A 21,337-nucleotide genomic window follows, 5' to 3' on the forward strand; every position below is an offset into this window, starting at 1 on the left:
AGCAGGGAGAAAAGTCTGCAAACAGCTTTAGAGGACATGTGATTATTAGTACTGACCTAGAAAAGTCAGGCTGGCCATTTTTAACATTATGGAATAGTTCTTAATTTTAAGTCTTATTTCAGAGGAAATACAGAGCCAGAATCATCAGAGAAAATCATCATGATAAAGATGCTTAAAATACACAAGGGAAATAAAAAAAAATATGAATGGTCCACCTTGGTGCTATGCAAGAAAACTAGGATACAAGAGAAGTAAGATATGGTTCAAGTTAAGCAAACAGAGGGCTCAAAATAATTTCAATTCGTGTCAAAGTTAATACTGAGTACTGAAAACAAAGTAAGCAACAATTGAATTAATCTAATTTTATATAGGTACCAGCAAGAAAATAAAGCATTTCCTAAAATGTCTCAGGCAGAATAATTATGGAGTAAGTCAAACCTATGTTCATTTTTTTGTTTTGGAAGTAGGCAGTAGTATCAATAAGGTGATATAATCTGACTGCAGAAAACAGACAAAAAAGCCAGTACTCTCTCCAATACTTCTAATATGTTCCAATCGACTTGCTTAGTCTCACTTTCTTTTAGTCATGAGTTGCCACTTCAGATGTCTGACAAAGAGCAAAGATACATCAAACAGGCAACACAAAGAATTTTTTCAAAAGCCCATTTCAAATACACCTACTGTGTGTGTGTGTGTGTGTGTGTGTGTGTGTGTGTCGAGTATATTAGTTATGAATGAAGTTTTCTTTAAAGATTCTGAACTTGGCCCCAGATCATAATGGGAATGTACACAGGAAAAGGCCCTCACCTTTCAAGCTCATTTATTTTTCCCAGTGGGATAATAACTCCCCAAATAAGACATCATTGTTAAATCATTTTTATAACAGGTAGGCTATGGAAAACTAAACACAATATAAAGTTTTCTTCCATAGGTTAAATTAACTGGGAGAATAGAAATATCCATTTAGCTCTTGGTACTGTGTGGATAATTATCCATCAGCAATTCAGCTGGGCTGCCTTCCAGCATCCAGTATTAGGGGTATTCTCCCCAACCAGCTTCCCACCAATGTCTCCTAAGGGAAGGGCAACTAGTTTTCATAGCATCTTAACCAAACATTTAAGAAGCCCAATGACAGAACATATTCTAAAAGCAAACTTTCAAGTATCAGTATCTTAGTTTCCCTCTTTTAATAACCTACCTTGTTATTTAGTTGAAAGTTAGTAACAAATTATACCCTATCTTTTCTATTCCAACTTGAATGATAGTTTCACACCAGGAAAAAGAGAAAGAACATTTAGAATATGATTCTATATTTATACTGACCAAAATCCTAGTCTTCCTATTTTAATAACTTATAAATATGGAATGTGTAAAAATTTATTCAAGGGAAGAGTATGTAAAAATGTGCAACAATGGAATTATTTTAAGCCCTTTTTAATAATTGTGCAGCCATATGAAGAAACAGTCACAACCACCAAGGCAGAATTTACCAAAAGCAACAGATGGTGCTTGACAGGCATACATTTCCCCCCTATATTGAAAGAGAAAAAAATAGGAAATGCAAAAATAAAAGCAAGAGAAACTATTTTGATTATTACCTTTCTCACATTTCTTTTTGGAAGCTGACGAAGAAGGAATCATAGGTAATTTCATCAACTCAGCACGATTTGATTCATTCAGTAGGTAGTGGGACTTATAGGCATATGAACTGAACATGGGGTCTGAATGGTCCTGAACTATCAGCCCTATACGAAACAAACAGAAAGAGATGAGCTGCAATGAAACTACCCATGATTCCATGAGGAAAAAATAAACCAACAGCTATTATGTATGCTTCAAAGCTGGGGTGGGGAGGGCGAAAATGAGAATATGAAGAAAAAAGAAAGATCTGACAGAAAGGTTTTCTACAGTTTTCAAAGGGAGTCTGAACTACTCAATTCCTTATCCCTATATATTATAGAAACCTAAATTCTGCAGAAGAAAACTTCAAATAATTTGAAGATATAAACACTTGACATCATACAGAAAACCCCTTAGGGAAAACAAAGCTACACTGCTTCGTATTTGGATGTACAATGACGACAACCCAAAGAACAAAATGATATTATATATCATGTAATGAGATAGAAATAAGAATCATTTACATAAGTAGACCCTGATCTACCTTCAATATATCAAGTAGCACTTTAATGCAGAATGGAAGTCTCTCCTTTTTTCTATTCATATCTTCAGACATACTCAAAGAAATCCTAACTTTCTCTGCCAGATAATGAAACTCTTCTCTATCAATATGGTACATGTTTTATTTCATTTTATATTATATTTTATTTTTTTTGAGACAGAGTCTTGCTCTGTCACTCAGGCTGGAAGGTAGTGGTGTGATCATGGCTCATTGCACCTTTGAATTTCTGGGCTCTAGCGATCCTCTGGCCTCAGCCTCCCGAGTAGCTGGGACTACAGATACATGCCACCACACCAGGCTTAATTTTTAAATTTTTTTGTAGAGATGGGGTCTATAATAGCTTTTGTGCCCAGGCTGGTCTCTAACTTCTAGCCTTAAGTAATCCTCCCACCTTGGTCTTCCAAAATGTTGGGATTACAGGCATGAGCCACTGTGCCAGGCCTGGTACATGATTTTAAAGGAGCCATAATTTCCTGAACTTTACTGAGGTAATGCAAACATTTTCATTTTTTCCCTGCCACAATATAAAATGATTACCAACTTAAGCGTTAATAAAAACAATCTTTTTGATCTACCAATTACAGCTATGCTACTTGGAGGAAAACACTAAAGCTACCTGTGGTTCCCTCTTCTTTCCCTTACCCCTCCCCCAGTTAATTCATGATGTAGCTATAAGCCACTCCTAAACCTAGGCAACTGTGAGACCAGGGGACATTTCTCTATCCTCTATCTTGGTTACTGGATCAGTGTATAATGATGTAGGATTTACAATACAAATTACGGCAGCAGTTTTATTTAGAGATCATTTTGAAGGGGAGGGAAATTACCATTTACTTTTTTCTGTGGGCATTGTCTTCATACTCTACACTGAGACGAATTCAAGAAATATCTCTGACCTAAATAACAGAATGGAACTTGAAATTACTAACAATATGACAATCTTCTTTTTGTTTTGTTTTTTTGAGACAGGGTCTCGCTCTGTCACCCAGGCTGGAGTCCAGTGGCAGATCACAGCTCACTGCAGCCTCAACCTCCTGGGCTCGAGTGATCCTACCACCTCAACCTCCCGAGTAGCTAGGACTACAGCCATTTGTCCCCATGCCTGGCTACGTTTTTGATTTTTTTGTAGAGACGAGGTCTTGCTATGTTGCCCAGGCTGGTCTTGAATTCCTGGGCTCAAGCAATCCTCCCACCTCAGCATCTCAAAATGCTGGAATTACAGGCATGAGCCACGGTGCTCAGCCAGAGTCTTCTAATAAAAGTTATACAGGCTGGGCATGGTGGCTCACGCCTGTAATCCCAGCACTTTGGGAGGCCGAGACAAGCGGATCAGCTGAGGTCGGGAGTTTGAGACTAACCTGACCAACATGGAAAAACCCCATCTCTACTAAAAATACAAAAGAATTAGCCAGGCGTGGTGGCACATGCCTGTAATCCCAGCTACTTGGGAGGCTGAGGCAGGAGAATCGCTTGAACCCAGAAGGCAGAGGTTGCAGTGAGCTGAGACTGCACCATTGCACTCCAGCCTGGGCAACAAGAGCAAAACTCTGTCTCAAAAAAAAAAAAGTTATATAATGTTGAAATGAACTTTGTATATTTAATAGAGGGAGATGGAGTAGTGTAAAAGAATATGGGCTTTGAAATAAGAAGGATTAAGTACAAATACTAGTCCCTCCATTTAACAACTTGTGTGTCATTAGGTAAATTATTTAATCTGGGTTTCAGTGTTCTCACCTGTATACTATGGAGAGATAACTTCTTAGGGAAACTGTGGCAATTCATTCAGATAATGTTTAGTAAAGTTTGATTTACATATGCAAAATAAATTGCTATTATTTACTGTTAAAAGAAAACTCCAGCCTACATTATCCATTTAAAATTACCATTACAAAGAAAGGCACAGAATGTTAAGTAACTTATTTTACACAACCCTCTAAGATGAAAGGAGATGCTAAAGAATATGCACTACACTGAAAAATGTCCGCACACTTCTTGTGACTCCACGATTAGGTGGCATGTGGAAGAGGAGTGATGTCAAACCCTGAAACATTTCAAAAAATATTTCCAGACATTGTAGTCCTTAAGAAATAGCTTAATGATTTTAAACACCCAATAACCAAGAACTAAGAGAAAATCTATGTGGAGGGAAAAATTCTGTATAAGGCAAGAAACAAGCAAAACAAGCTAAGTTTTCTAATACCCAAACAGAAATGACTAAAGTGCTCCTTTCTGTGTGTGGATTTATTACAGTTATGTCTCCTTAAAAAAGGTGACCTTTATAAATACTTATAAAAGAACACATATTATTTACTTCTGAAAGACTTTTGATTTAAGCCTTCCCAGCATCTGATCTATTTAGAGTAAGTCTTTGTCAAATGCTAGAAAATAAAATGAAGGTTATGTTTACCATACAAAGTTTCACAGTTAAAATATGTGGGAATTAAATAATTTTGCTTAAACAGGCATTTAAATTCAGTAAATATTCCAGAATAACTGTCAAATTGTTAAGATGTAAATACAGATTCTGTTGTTAAACATGGGTTTTCCCTCCACTTACATTATTCTCAGAATTTAATCAAGTTATGTAAGTTAAATTTAACAAAGTGGCTAGAGTTTCTATGAGCGTACAATTTTCTAGCTGTCCTAAATTGAAAATACTATATTTTGTTTCACAACTCACTGCAGTCTTGAACTCCTGGGGTCAAGTGATCCTCCCTCCTCAGCCTCTCGAGTAGCTGGGACCACAGGCACACACCACCATGCTTGGCTAATTCCTTTATGTTTTGTAGAGATGGGGTCTTGCTATGTTGCCCAAACTGGTCCTGAACTCCTGGCCTTAAGCAATCCTCCTGCCTCAGCCTCCCAAGTGTTGGGATTACAGGCGTGAGCTACTGTGCCCAGCCTGAAAATACCTATTTTAAAGGTATCCCAATTATTGAATGAAGTAGAGCAAAAGAATATTAATTAATCTACTGATGGCATTTGATTCAGAATGTGCCCCAACATAAGCCAACATAATAGTTATAAACTTGACATTAAAATGCGGGCTAAATTATGCATGCTTATACACTGACAGGAAATGTCAGTGCCCAGCAATGGTAGCATAGAGTTTGCAAAGCAATAAGAGACTTTATGTTATCACTGCCACTCATCCGTTTAAAAGACTCTAAAGCTAAACATTCAACTGATAATACAATAATTTTTTCTTCTAATCATTACTTTCTTAGGAATGCAGAGATGGGAAAGGCAATGAGTGACACCTTTTTATTTATTATTTGCCCACCTGTTACGATATAGCAGGAAACATTTCAGACCTACTCCTCCATGATACCAGCCAGGTTTCAGAGCAGGATACATTTGACACTGCTGTAGTTAAGAAAGACACAGTACTTCCTGCTCCAAAGGCAGACAGTCACATGTGCTTATAAAACAGGCAAACAGAAAGTAGTGTCTACTACAGACCCTGCTAGCTACTCCACAAAGGACTACGATTTATTTAATCTTTTACTGCCTACCTCCAAGTAATGTTTTCATAATGAGAGATTATGAAAAAACATAGAGAGGTATGAAAAGCAAAACCACCTAAGATCTATCATACTACCTAAATTCTATTTTAAAAAGTTGTTATAGTACTTTCACCAAATTAAAATAACTGTCTCCTAAAGCAAAACCAACCAACCAAACAAAAACCACTTTCATGTTCAGTATGGTCTAAATAGAATCTAACAAGCATGATGGGCCTTAGAGGCCTTGAGAATAGTTCAGAGGGAAAGTCAGAAAACTTTGCACTTAAAAACAAACCAAAGCAATATTTAGGGATATTAGTTAGTTTTTATAATGCTTACTAAGTACCAAAAAAGTTTTATTATAATATGGCTTGAGATAAAGCCAGATATTCTGTATAACATTCAACTAAAGAAGTTTGATTTTATATTTATCACGAACCCAAGTTCACTGACCCCCGTAGGGCTACAGTATTGTTTTTAGTTGATCAATCTCTTGGTGTACTTAAACATCAACAGCTGGCAACAAGAAAGCCCACATGGCTGGCTCTGAACTAACACCACCACATATACTGCCTTGGCTGTGTCCCATCAGACCCTCCTCAATGCCAGACCAAAACATTATGATAAAATACAGCATAAACAACTGAAAAATGGATGTGCTAGTTTTGCCTTCCAAGTGAAATCTCAATCAGTTGAAAGTTCTGGTTTAAGATTATGAAATGGGAAGGATCTACTTTGAATAGAAGAGTTGTTTGCAGAAGGGAAAAGATTAATCTTTTAATGCTCCAAACAGAAAAACTAAGAACTTAACTATAATTCTGTTATTTTTAGAAATGCAGATTTTAGCTTAACTTATGGAAGAATTAGTATTCTAACACTTTGGACATCTAGCATTATGAAAGTTACTGGAAATGTTCATCTCTCTCAGGGATATATTACAGTGGAATTCTGCACTGGGTAGGAGATTCTACTAGATGGCCTGAGTTCTTTCCCAATGCTGAGACTCTATGTTAATGGAGAAATATGCCAATGACCTCAAAAATAAATGAAGAGAAAAGTCAGACACTCACCTCTGGCACAAACGAAACAAAAGCCTACATTTACAGCAGAAGAATTACTGCTCCGTTTGGAATGATTACTACAGATGAGAATGTAGGAGGATACTAACATGCTTCCAGCCGCAATGCAAGCATCTCCAGAGTGATAGGCAACTGGACATCTTAAACATCTCATCATGCGGCCTGTTTAAAGACAAGTCAAAAAGGAATCTAATAAGGCATCAGCGGGACATAAAAATAAGTTTCTGGAGTTGGGCTTTTTTGGGTCCCTCTGAGATGCTAGTTACAGTAGATGGAAAGCATTTTTTTCTTCCCTAGTCTGGCTCTGTTCCTATGCTATATGGCCCCTAAATGTAAGCCTAATAGTCACTTAGAGATCATCCAAAGAAAAAATTATTTGTTCCAATGCTGCAGAGACGGTGGTATCCAATATGGCATCTACCTGAAGGACTTTCAAGGGTATTTTGAACACATGGAATTTTCTTCTCATGGTCTGAATTTAGAATGTAATCTCTACTTAACATGTACTGTGTATGTACTGTGGCTGAACTGTTAAAGCTAGAGATACACAGAAGGAGAATGCCTTATGTTGTTTGTAATATATGCTTGATAATGTTATTTGCCACTGCCCTTAAAACAAAAATCTTTGTCTCCTTCTTCAGCTGTTTTACCTTTACTTGCTTTGTGGATATCTTTCTCCATAGAGCAGGCAGAGCAGCAGTGCTGAGGACAGCGGAATCCTTTTGATTCAAAGATGGCAGTGGGGAATTTGCGGACACAGGCTTCATGATAAAATTTCCCACAAGCACCAACAGAACAACGCTTCACATCTTTACCAGACACTTTACACGAAAAACATGGGTGCTGCCCTGGAAAATTGGTGAGGAATACAAATTAAATAAAATTGACTAAAGCATATTCAAGTAGAAGCAGCTACAGACATCAAACAGCTACTCCTAAAACAGACTCTATTACTATACTTAAGAATTTAATGCACAAAAAAAATTTAAAATAAATGCTAAATTAAAATTATGTTTTAAATTTTGCTAGAATAATTGATTATCAATTTGGAGACAGAATACTAAAAACAATTTAGATCTCCAAAACTGATTCCATAGAAAAGCCAGAACAGAATTTGTTTAACATCTGGTAGCAGACAGCAGCAAAGTTTTCCCCACATAGAATAAATAAATTACCAAAGGAAAGACAGATTCCATTAGATAATCACTGATTATTTCTATGTGCAAAATATACATAAAATGAAAACTCACAATCCTAATAAAAAAGAAAATTACAGCTAGACATATCTTATTCGAACTATAGAAAATCAAGGATAAAGAAAATATTCAAATTATCCACAAAAAAGACAATTACTTTCAAACAGAGCTGACTGAAAGAGAAAAATGGAAGCCAAAAAAACAATAGAGTGATATCTTCAAAGGGCTGAAAGAAAATAATTACCAAACCAGAATTCTATACCCAGTGAAAATATTCGTCAAGAATGAAGTGAAATCAACATTCGCCAGGGAGAATTAACAAAACCTAGTTCTTTGAAAAAGAATAATAAAACTGATACCTCTGGTAAGAATAACAAAAAAAGGAGAAAGATCCTAATATTAATATCAGATATGAAAAATGGAACATCACTACCAATCCTACAAACATTAAAAAGACAGTAAAAGGATATCACTATATTTTTGCTAATAAATTTGAAAATTTAGATGAATGGACAGATTCCTAGAAAAAAAGAACTTATGAACAATGGCACAAAAATAAACAGGACATATGAATAGTTCTGTAAACTATTAAAAGAAATTGAAACTATAATTGGAAATCTTTCAACAAAAAAAAATTTTAGGCCCAAATGGCTCCACTGGTGAATATGTCCAGTGTTCAAGGAGGAAAATAATGCCAAATATGAAAAAACTAAACAGGAAAAAAAGAAGAAACAAGTAAAAGACAAACAGATGTAGGGAAATATGCAACAAAAATGACAAAAGATTATGTTTTGTTGTATAAACAGTTTACATATGGAGAAAACGCACACAACATATATAAGCAAAGATAATGGAATAAGACTTACAAACTACAAATCAATATAGAAAAAAACCAAAGCAGCCTAATGTAAAAGTGGGCAGAGGATGTAAATGGGCAATTTACATAAAGACAAATAGGCAAAAGAAAATTAAAATATGTTCATCTTCACTAGTAATCAGGTAAATGCTAACTGAAACCAGTTATAAAACAGAAAAAAACGGCCGGGCGCGGTGGCTCACGCCTGTAATCCCAGCACCTTGGGAGGCCAAGGCGGGTGGATCACAAGGTCAGGAGATCAAGACTGTCCTGGCTAACAAGGTGAAACCCCGTATCTACTAAAAATACAAAAAAATTAGCCAGGTGTGGTGGCGGGCGCCTGTAGTCGCAGCTACTCGGGAGGCAGAGGCAGGAGAATGGCGTCAACCCGGGAGGTGGAACCTGCAGTGAACCGAAATCGCGCCACCACACTCCAGCCTGGGTGACAGAGCGAGATACTGTCTCAAAAAATAAATAAATAAATAAATAAATAAATAAATACAAAAAAAAAGAGTTTGATAACACCAATTATTATTTTTGAGACAGAGTCTCGCTCTGTCACCCAGACTGGAGTACGGTTGTGTGATCTTGGCTCACTGCAACGTTTGCCTCCTAAATTCAAGTGATTCTCGTGCCCCAGAATCCAGAGTAATTGGGACTACAGTGATAATACCAATTATTGATAAGGGTGTAGGGGGCTGGCAGGAGTTTAAGTTGGAAGCAGCTACCTTAGAAGGCAACTGGGAAATATCCATTAAAATAAAAGTACATTCACTTTCTGCCTAGAAATTCAATTTCTCAATAACGACATTGGGGAAGACTGAGAGTAAATGTTAAAGGATGTTGCCTGAAACATTGTTTGTAATTGCAAACAAGTGAAAGTAACTCAAGTGTCCTTCGATAGGGGAAGAGTTAAATAAACTATGACTATATGTATACTAGGGCACTATGCAGCAATTAAATAGAATGCATCTGTATTGACATAAGAAGAGCTCCGACAGAACAATGGTATGACAGATTTGTACTAAAACACACACACAGAGACACCCACAAAGGTTTACAGGGCTACCCGTCAAACTGACAATGGTTGTCAGGACTGGAACTAAGTAAGGGCCTAGGATTAAGACTGATGATCGAGGGTAACATCAGCAAGAACAGTAATTATAATATTTTCAAAACAATGTGGTTATGTTTTACTTGTGTAATTAGAAATAAATTTAAAATATTAACAAATGATAAGAATACTTTTAACACCACAAAACATAAATGGATAAGACACATAAACAGATAATTCACAAGAGTCAATAAAGATACAGAAAGAAATGTTTAAGCAAAGAACTGCAAATTATAACAACAAACTTGTCAAATGTTTATTGGTCATCTGGATATCATCTTTCGAACGTGTTCAAGTCTTTTGTCCACTTTTCTTATAATGTCTACTAAAAATCTGAAGGAAAAAATATAAGGGATAGTTTTGCTTTTTTACAGAAAGTTAGGTGAACTGCATTATTGTTCTTTGATTCTGGAAGTACCCAATCTTTACAAATTTGCTGAATTATAAAAGTTCTTTAAAATGAGTAGTTGAAACTGTGATGTTCACTTTTTAAATTGTCTTGCAGAAATAAAGTACAGTAAGGTGGGTTTTTTTTTGGTCCCATTGTAAATATGTAATTTCAGAGTACATTTTTTCACCACATGGTTAAGGCCAATAAAGTACATTTTACCATGTATATAGATATGAAGGTAATTATATATTTTAAAATAACTTTTAAAAGTTTTAAAAATTAAAAAAATATATTTAAAAGGTAGGAAGTTTGACTTCACAGATTGGTTTAATAAATAAACTACTCTCTGTAAAAATAAAATAGGACTTCAGATGGTCACAGTGGCTCATGCCTGTAATCCCAGCCCTTTGGGAGGCCGAGGCAGGAGGATCACTTGAGCCCAGGAGTTCAAGATCAGCCTGAGCAACACAGTAAGACCCCATCTCTACAAAAAAATTAAAAAATTAGGCAGGTGTGGTGGTATGTGCCTGTGGTTCCACCTGCTCAGGAGGCTGAGGTGGGAGGATTGAGCCCAGGAGGTCGAGGCTGCAGTGAGCTATGATCATGCCACTGCACCCCAGCCTGGGTGACAGAGCAAGAACCTCTCTCAAGAAAATATAAAATAAGGCTTCATTTATATAATGATCAAAATAAGCCTAATATAAATGAAAATAGTTAAAACTAGTGCAAGTGTTATGCTAACAGAGAGCTGAACTTATCAAACTCCTTTAAGACTTAGGTTAGAGCTCTAACATGTGAGTGCTTTCCATACTCTTCCTTTTCACTAGGAAATGGCTTTCATTAAGAACAAGTCAGTCAGTGGCTAGGCACAGTGACACATGCCTGTAATCCCAGCACTTTGGGAGGCCAAGGTGGGTGCATTGCTTGAGTATGGGAGTTCAAGACCAGCTTGGGCAACATGGTAAACCTGTCTCTCTACTGAAAAAAAAAACAAAACCAAACCAAAAAACTAGCTGGAGGCTGGGCACAGTGGCTCACACCTGTAATCCCAGCACTCTGGGAGGCCAAGGCAGGTGGATCACTTGAGGTCAGGAGTTCGGGGCTAGCCTGGCCAACATGGCAAAACCCTGGCTCTACTAAAAATACAAAAATTAGTCGGGCGTGGTGGTGTGTGCTTGTAATCCCAGCTACACGGGAGGCTGAGGCACAAGAATCACTTGAATCTGGGAGGTGGAGGTTGCAGTGAGCTGAGATTGCGCCACTGCACTCCAGCCAGGGCGACAGAGCAAAAATCTGTCTCAATAAATAAATAAATAAATAAATAAATAAATAATTAAAAAGCTAGCTGGGCATGGTGCTGCGTGCCTGTAGTCCCTACAGCTAATCAGGAGGCTGGGGTGGGAGGATCACCTGAGCCTGGGAGGTCGAGGCTGCAGGGAGCTGAGACTGCACCACTGCACTTCAGCCTGGGCAATGGGACCAAAAAAAAGAAGTCAGTCCATCGGTCCAGAGTCAAGGACCATGGGGGAAGTGGGGAAAAACAGAATAAGTAAAACTATCTGTTACAGAACTCTTTTTGGAGACTTATTCTATTGTACATTTTATTCAAAAGGGCAAATAAAGATGCTTTCTTTCCAGAAATCACATTTGACTTAAATAATAGAAAGTGGTAGTATAAGAACATATTAGGTATGTACCTGCAATACTTCTTACATGTGAAGTGTTTATCTTTTGTAAACAAAGGAAAATTGCCTAAATGACCTTAAACAATGAAGAATCATAGTTCTCACTTCTAATATGTTAGAAGTGTACCAAATAGGTACCAAACTAATTTTCACGTCATTAATTAAAAGCACTTAATTTTTTTAATAATTGTGGTAAAATATATATAACATAAAATTTAACACTTTAACCATTTTTAAGTGTACGGTTCAGTAGCATTAAGTACATTCACATTGTTACCACTATCTGCCTCCAGAACATTTTCATCATCCCATACTGAAACTTGGTACCCATTAAAGAACTCCTCATCTCACCTCCCCTACAACCCTGGTGACCACTGTTCTAAGAATTTGACTATTCCAAGTAATTCATATAAATGCAATCATACAATATTTGTTGGCCTTTTATACCTGGCTTATTTCACTCAGCATAAAGTCCTCAAGGTTCATCCATGTTATGACATGTATCACAATTTATTTTTAAGGTTGAATAATATTCCATTGTAGGTACATACTACATTTTGTTTATTCATCCATCAATGGACATTTGGGTTGTTTCTACCTTTTGACTACTGTGAATAATGTTGCTATGAATATGAATATAACAGTACAAATATCTGTTGGAGTCCTTTTTTTTTTTTGAGAGAGAGAGTCTCACTCTGGTTGCCCAGGCTGGAGTGGAGTGATGCCATTACAGTTCACCGCAGTCTTGACTTCCTGGGCTCAGGTGATTCTCTCACCTCAGCCTCCTCTGAGTATTTGGGACTATGGGCACGCGCCACCATGCCAGGCTAACTTTTTTTTTTTTTTTTTGGTAGAAATGAGGTTTTACCATGTTGCCTAGGATGGTCTTGAACACCTGGACTCAAGCAATCCGCTCGTCTTGGCTTCCCAAAATCCTTGGATTACAGGTGTGAGACACTACGCCTGGCCCCTTCTTTCAGTTCTTTTGGGTATATACCCAGAGTGAAATTGCTTGATCATTTGTTATTCTGTTTAATTTTTTAAGAAACCATCATTGGGTTTTCAACATCCACTACACCATTTTATATCCCCACCAACAATGCACAAGGGTTCCAATTTCTCCATAGTTAAGCCAACATGTTGTTTTTTGTTTTTTTTTTGATACTATTCATTCTAATGGGTATCAAGTGGCATCTCATTGTGGCTTTGATTTGCATTTCCCTGATTACTTTTTTTTTTTTTTTTTAATAGAGACAGGGTTTCACCATGTTGCCCAGGCTGGTCTCAAACTCCTGAGCTCAAAGAGATCCACCTGCTTTGGCTCCCCAGTGTGCTAGGATTACAGGCATGAGCCATTGCACCTGGCCCCCTGATTACTCATTATATAGAGCATATTTTCATGTGTATATTGGCCATCTGCCTATCTTCTTTGGAGAACTATCTGCTCAAGATCTTTGCCCAATTTTGAATTGTTTCGTTTTTTGTTTTTGTTTTTTTGAGATGGAGTTTTGCTCTTGTTGCCCAGGCTGGAGTGCAATGGAACGATCTCGGCTCACTGCAACCTCTGCCTCCCAGGTTCAACGATTCTCCTGCCTCAGCTTCCCGAGTAGCTGGAATTATAGGCATGTGCCACCATGCCCAGCTAATTTTGTATTTTTAGTAGAGATGGGGTTTCTCCATGTTGGTCAGGCTGGTCTTAAACTCTTGACCTCAGCTGATCCGCCCAACTCAGCCTCCCAAAGTGCCGATATTACAGGCATAAGCCACCACACCTGGCTTGAGTTGTTTAGTTTTTTATTGCTGAGTTGAAGGCGTTCTCTATATATTCTGGGTATTAATGCTTTATGAGATATGTAATTTGCAAATATTTTCTCCCATTCTGAGGGTTGCCTTTACATTATGTCGATAAGACCCTTTGGTGTACAAAAGTTTTTAATTTTGACGAAGTACAATTTGTCTGTTTTTCCTTTTGTTGCCTGTGCCTTTGGTGTCATGTATACGAAATCACTGCCAAATCCATTGTCATGAAGCTTTTCCTCTATGCAATGTTTTCTTCCAAGAGTTTTATAGGTTTAGCTCTTACATCTTGGTCTTTGATTCATCTTGAATTAATTTTGTTTATGCTGCTGGGTAAGGGTCCAACTTCATTCTTTTACAGGCATATATCCAACTCTTCCAGCATCATTTGTTGGAAAGACTGTCTTTTTTTCCACTGACTAGTCTTCACACCCTTATCAAAAATCATTTGACCATATATGCAAGTGCTTACTTCTGGGCTTTCTATGCCATTGGTCTATATGTCTGTCTTTATGCCAGTATCACACTGTTTTGACTTCTGTAGCTTTGTAGTATACTTTCAAATGAGGAAATGTGAGTCCTCTGACTTTGTTCTACCCAACTGTTTTTTATTAAAAATTTTTTTCATGCTTACTGATAACATCCCATACTTAACTGTTTTTAAAGCAAAATTCCCTCTTAAATTTTCTAATAGATGTGTACCAAATTAAATACACCTAGCCTCTGTTGGAAGAATTCTCCTGGATTCTAGAGTTAGGAGAGAAGCCCTAAGAGTGTTTTAATACTGAGATATATGGTCCTTCCTATCAATATCTTAAATCAGGGATTGCATACTTGATATACTTTGGATATTTGTCCCCACCCAAATCTCCTGTTGAAATATAATCCCCAATGTTGGAAGTGAGGTCTGGTGGGAGGTGTATGGATCATGGAGGTGGATCCCACATGGCTTGGTGCTGTCTTTGCGACAGTCAGTGGGTGCTTGTGAAATCTGGTCATTTAAAAACTGTGGCCCTCTCCCTCAACTCTCTCTCTTGCTCCTGCTTTTGCCATTTGAAGTGCCTACTCCCACTTTGCCTTCTGCCATGATTGTAAGTTTCCTGAGGCCTCCTCAGAAGCCAAGCAGATACTGGCACTATCCTTCCTATACAGCCTGCAGAATTGTGAGCCACTTAAACGTCTTTTCTTTATAAATTACCCAGTCTCAGGTATTTCTTTATAGCAATGCAAGAAGTCCCTAATACAATACTTGAATGCTTAAAGGGGCCAGGCAGCATATATAAGTGACTGGAATGACTGAATTTTAGAAAAAGGAATAATGGGGAATGTGAGGAGCCAGGATTACATGCTCTATCCGTGTTCAAAAATGAAAATGCATTCTGAAGGCCAAATAAAACGATGTGCAGATAATATGACCCCGGGGCTGCCAGTTGGCAAACTGTTCACAAGTTTTACTGCAGAGTCTAAATGTGATGAATAAAATATTTTATAAGGGGAAAATTTTAAGTTATATGTTCTAAACAGCTTCCATAGCTTAGTTTATGTACATGTGTGTGTGTATCTGTGTGTGTGTGTATGTATGTGAATGAGTGTGTATTGGGATATATGACATGTGACTTGTGATGTCCATCCTATTCACCAGGGCAGTAGAAGACCATGGTAAAGAAAAAATAAATCTGGAGTCCAGCTGCCTGGGTTTAAATCACAGAGTCATCATGGGCTATCTTTGTGACTTTGGGGAAGCTACTAAACTCTCTAAGCCTGTTTCTCCTTCTGCATAATGGAAATCATAATAGTACCTATCTCATCATGGATCAAATGAAATAGCAGGAGAAAATGCTTAGTACTTGTAGCACCTAACATTTAGTAAGTTAGTGTTCAGTTAAAAAAAAAATTACTTGGGAGGCCAAGGCGGGCCGATCACGAGGTCAGGAAATCGAGACCATCCTGGCTAACATGGTGAAACCTCGTCTCTACTAAAAATACAAAAAATTAGCCAGGCGTGGTGGCAGGCACCTGTAGTCCCAGCTACTCGGGAGGCTGAGGCAGGAGAATGGCGTGAACCTGGGAGGCGGAGCTTGCAGTGAGCCTAGATCGTGCCACTGCACTCCAGCCTGGGCGACAGAGCGAGACTCTGTCTCAAAAAAAAAAAAAAAAATTACTAACTTTTTGTCTGAAAGATTTTAGGAGGCATACAATCAAATAAGAAAAGATAAAATAAATATCTGTAAGAATCCAAATAAAAGGAAAAGGAGTAGAAAAATAATAGTCAAAGGTAAGATCAGCATATCATGTACACTTGCTATCCAATCGGCTTAGTTCCTCATAGCTAAAACAAAGCAAAACAAAACAAAAAACACATCAACATGGTTCCTAGAAGCACCACCATGTCATCTCCAGTTATTTTTAATTTGCCATGTTGTTACAGATTAAACAACTACGACTTGCTTTCCATGATATTAACCAGAATTATGGCTACAGAGAGAAGAAATATAAACTAGCATATTTATTTCTCTACAAATTATTTTAGTAGGTGGTAGTCTATGTATAGTGAGATAAGAAATAAATGGTGAATCCCAAGTTTAAAAAATGATTTCCAGTAGCTCCAAATTTCCACTAGAAATATAATCACTGTGGTTATGCACTGATACTTCTTCCAGTCTCTTAAAGAACTTTAAACCAATTTATTGAGCCCCCAAAATCTCAAATCCATCTGAAAAATAACTCAATTAACATACTTTATATAACTCTTTAGATAAAACACAAATTCATCTTGGTAATTTGACAGGTTTTATGGTAGAAGGCACCAGTAGGAGGAAATTTAACTACTTTTTAAATCTTGAAGCCAAATCTTAATTTGTTGAAATACCTTTGGGAAGAGAGGAGGAGGGCTAATAAAAGTAATGGGAACAAGATGTCCTAGGAGAGGTTGTCAGTGCACATTCCTGGCACAATCCCATTCATCTTTTCATGACTCTCGAAATAAGTCATCTTACCAGTTTTACATTCCATGCAGATGAACTTGCTATCAGGAAGTGATGTCAATCCCAGGCACTCCAGGTGAAAGTGTTTGCAGCACTCTCCCTCACAAGCAATCAGAGAGTCACCAGAGCTTTCACAAATCTGTAATATGGCAAAAAGCAGTGGTTCTCAAACTTTGGCAAACATCAAGACCACATGGGTGGCTCGTTAAACACAAATTACCGGGTCCCTCACCCACAGACTGTGATTCAGTAGGTCTGGCGGGGGCCCCAAGAATGTGCATTTCTAATATGTATCCAGAAGATGCTGATATTGTTTGTCCTTGGCCTTCACTTTGAGAACCAGAGAACTAGACAATTACAGTATTTCCAGATACAATATGGTATAAAGTTTAAAGTCATACTTGATCTTTTAGGATTCCTTCTTTGGGATCTGCATATTTAACTTTTCTTCACAGGGCAAAGCAGTATTTTTTCAAGAACGGTAAAAATACACTGAGAAAGTTATTACTTTAAAATTTTGAATTTAAGAAAGTTTTTCCAATCAGTCATCTGCCATTTACTTCCAATTAATAATAGTATATCACACTAAAGATTGGCATGTGGGTAAGTATTCCAACTCAGAAAGGGAAAAAAAGAACCACAAAGAAGTGTTATATCTGTAGCTTTAAAGTAATATCATAATAATTTGGAAACATATTATCCTCTTCAACAGGAGTTAAGTCTATTACTGGCAGAATATAACAGCAATTATTTCAAGCCATAGCACCAGTTACCTGCCTACCTGACATACAGTGTCCTTCTTACTCATTCCAGTGCCTCTTCTCGACAAACTTGAATCCATGGACTGCACATCAGAAACGTCTGCATCTGCAGTAGCTGAAGGGCTATCTACTTGCTTTCCAAAGCCTACCTACATAGAAAACATAGCATTTTTAAGAAAAACAAAATGAAAATTCCCTCCAAGATAAGATGCTATGAAAATCCTAGTAAGACTTGCTCAAACATTAGATCTTGACACAACCACCTCTTTTTTCCTTCCTTTCTTTCCAAAATCCACAGATACCATAGGTCTGCTGTTTTGGGAAAAACTGTAGTTAAAATTACAAACAAACTATAGTTTTGTTATATAACATGAGAGCAAAAGAATTAAGACGCTCAAAATAAACAAAGTGATTTTTTTCTATGAGTATTTTTAAAATGTCCTGATTTCCCCAAATAAATAAGGCAAAAGCATTATGTTCAAGAAAGAACACTTTGTCCAGACCCTTGCACATATTTACCTGCAGGTCACTCAGTCCTCTAGAATCGGAGTCAGATGTGTCTCTGTATGCTGAACTAGTCATTTCTACATCAGTTGAGGCGCGACTCCTTTTCTTTAGAGGTTTACAGGAATCTGAAATCTCGCTGGCACCTTAATACAACACACTGAAATTAATCCTAAAATAGTACTTAAGGTTTGTTTTAATTTTTTTGTGTGTGGGAGAATATTTTCTTTTCTCAAACTCATCTTTAGTGTGGAAAAAGCATAGCTCTCTTTGTAACACTGAAATAATGAGTCAAAACTTCAGAACTTCTGACCTTCCTGGTAGTGACTGATTTAATTTACAACCGCTCTATCAAAACATTTAATTCAGTTCTCCTCTCTAAAGCTATTTTCAGTCAACAGAGCCCACGTTCCAACCTAAAAATCAATTCTATGAAAATTGCAGGATAGCTGATGGATTTGGAGCAATTCAAAGAACCATTCAATTTGGAGGGGGAAGACATAAAACCCAACACACTGTGTAGCTTACAAATATGGTTGCAGAGACATCTCCATCTTGTTTTTATTAGGGATGTGACAAATCTTTGATTTGTATTCGATTCGTACACGGATAGTGCCATTTTCCCCCAAATTTTGCAATTCAGTTGATTATTGCCCCCCAATAAAATTTGGATGTTCATAATTGTTCATCTGAGACTTCCTTGGTGAAGTGGCATTTATTGTGACCATTAACAAGCGCTGCAGCACATCTACATATGTCATGCCATTTAGAAGGCACATTGCTGAGGGTTGTAAATGGACAATCAGTGTTCAAGTGCAGCCAAATCACGTAGAGCTGGATGGGAAGGCCTCTATGTGGAATTTGTGCGGGAAGAAATAAATAGGAAAAAAAAAGGCAGAGAATAGTGTGGAATTTTTTTTTTTTTAAAACTGTGTGTAATACAAATCCAGCCAAAACAATAGTGCAAAAAGTTACAAAGCAACAATCTCTTGGGCTAATGCAGTATAGGCTATACAGAAACAGCCACGATGAAATGTGCAGATCAGGCACGGTGAATACCAAGGAACCAAGGAGACGGTTAATATTTCAACCCACAGTTTGTGTTTTGGATTTTTTCCCCCAAAATTTCCATACAACAAACAGACATCTAGATCAGCCCAGCAAGCTATGGTGGAAGTGTGCAGTCCAGAAGAGCCCATGGAGAAACAAGTCTCCTGAGGCCATGAAGATCCGCAACAGGCTGAGTGAGAGTAGCACTTGGAACATAGCCACGTTCTGTGGTGGAGGAGGTGGGCCTCGTTAGACTGCTCAGATTACTGGAACCTCGTTATCACATCCCATTCTACAAGTTTTTCACTGAATGTTTCCTGACATCTATAAATGAGGGTGCCTGCCCATGTTAATGCTGATTAAAAAACACAAGTACACAAATCTATCTCCTTCATTGCTGGTGTATGGACCCAGAACACCATCACAAAATATTTCCTTGGCCTAAAAGATCACTGGATTAACAAGGAGTTTTAACAGAGGAACAGGAGTGCTGTACTGAGAGGCTTTCGAAGGGAAACACAGGTACCGCCATTTCCGATGAGTTTCTGAAAATGCTAGAAAAATGACAGACTGCCAAAGACAGCTGTCATGCTGTTCTCCATGATAACGGCACTAATATTAAAAAAAATAAGAACTTTTAATGATTGTAATGTATACAGTTTGGGCTGTTTGGCAAACCCCTGCAGATGTGCATTAATGATGCTTTATTTAAAAACAAAAAACCAAAAACAGTCCATGTTGAAACTGATCAGTGTAAGTTAAATGGTGGTTTTTAGGCTGGACCCATGATTTAAGCTGTACCCATACAGCTCAAACCGAAAAAAAAAAATCATTTGACTGTTAAAGCAATTGTTCAGAGTCTTGAAGAAGAAACCAGGCAGGAAAATGCCAATAATGATGATTGGCGAAATCAAAATCGAAAACAAAGAAACTGTTTATCAAGCCGCCGACAAAGAAATCTTGCATGGAGACTACAAGTCTGGAGTTTCTGGGATGAAATTGTACAGGAATCTCAGTCCACAGTTTCCTCAATCGCTGCGGAGACGGAGCTGTCACTGAATCTGACAGAGCCCTGCACTCCCCGGTCCGCCGACCCTGTGGAATGGTGGAAACACAACGCAATCAGGCCTCCTAATCTCGCAGCGATCGCGATGTCTTTTCTTGGAGCTCCGCCAAGCAGTGTTCCCTCCGAGAGGCTGTTCAGTTCTGCTGAGGATCTCCACGGAGACCATCGCTGCAGACTTCTCCCCGAGAATGCAGAGAGGCTGTTGTTTTATTTTATTTTTAAATAATGCAATTTGCCCAGAGTAAACTACAGGTATTAAATACAGTTTGATCTCACCAAAAACGCACGAATCATGCTATGGAGTTTGTACTGTAGTCAAATTGCACACAGAAAATACAGATATAAGTTTAAGCTTTCTTAAACTTTGTGCATATCTCAAATAGATTCGCATAAGGTCATCTAATAGTGGCCATAAATGCTATGAATCATTTTAATTTACAAAAAGATTTTACAGCACTGTAAAAATAAATGTGGCAAGATTTTTTCAATCAGCTTGTCTTGTCTGATTTGTCATAGTCCATGTTTGACAAACATGAATAGCTACTATTCGGTATTCAGTCGAATACCAAAAAAAGTGGATTCGTCACATCCCTAGTTTATAAGCCAGTGAAACCCCAGAATCTTATGGAGAAAAGTTGGAAACAGTATCAAGTCTACGTGGTGTTCTCCAATTTACCAAAACAAGTAAGACTTTTCACGTGGAGGTACAGAATAAGATCAACTCTAAAAGTCACACACACACACGAACACTGGGGAATACTGCAATTTCACACTGAAGAGCAACAACAATGATTTACAGAGACAGACAAAAATACATGAAGTACAAATAATTCTTAAAAATTGGTTTTAATCAAGGAAATGCAAAGCAACATTATAATATTAACTCACCTTTCTGTAATCCAGTCTTCACTGTAGCCTGAGGAACTGTTTCAACCTGTTTGGACAGAAAAATACAGCATTAACAAAGAATTTTTTTCCCTTTTAATTATTAACAGAGGGAAAAGATACTTTCATCAATCTAAGCAATGATGAGTGATTAATGTATCTGAAATCTGAACTCAGTCCCATCTTTTGGGTAAAGTTCTCTGTCTCAAGATCAGGGAGGGTTTAAATCCTAGCTGCCTGTGCTGAATATCAAGTGACAACACACAGCCACATGCTCTCTA

At 37.6% G+C, this 21,337-nt stretch overlaps 1 protein-coding gene across 9 annotated transcripts in view; it reads right to left on the minus strand.

The window, feature by feature from the left end:
- Positions 1-21,337, minus strand: part of NSD3 (nuclear receptor binding SET domain protein 3) — a 112,950-nt gene that overhangs the window by 28,040 nt on the left and 63,573 nt on the right. For 6 of the 9 annotated variants that reach the window (XM_054656650.2, XM_003311673.6, XM_519713.8 and 3 more), the window contains 7 exons: positions 21,060-21,105; positions 18,071-18,201; positions 17,572-17,700; positions 16,803-16,929; positions 7,418-7,615; positions 6,759-6,929; positions 1,599-1,745 (listed from right to left, as the gene is read on the minus strand). In XM_054656650.2, the coding sequence (XP_054512625.1) occupies positions 1,599-1,745; positions 6,759-6,929; positions 7,418-7,615; positions 16,803-16,929; positions 17,572-17,700; positions 18,071-18,201; positions 21,060-21,105 (949 nt within the window). Of the gene's footprint in view, positions 1-1,598; positions 1,746-6,758; positions 6,930-7,417; positions 7,616-16,802; positions 16,930-17,571; positions 17,701-18,070; positions 18,202-18,957; positions 20,201-21,059; positions 21,106-21,337 lie in introns of those variants that run through there. The other 3 variants (XM_054656651.2, XM_001170799.7, XM_003311674.5) reach the window with 2 other exon arrangements.

This window comes from Pan troglodytes, chromosome 7, assembly GCF_028858775.2.
Source record: "Pan troglodytes isolate AG18354 chromosome 7, NHGRI_mPanTro3-v2.0_pri, whole genome shotgun sequence".
Lineage (NCBI taxonomy): Eukaryota > Metazoa > Chordata > Mammalia > Primates > Hominidae > Pan > Pan troglodytes.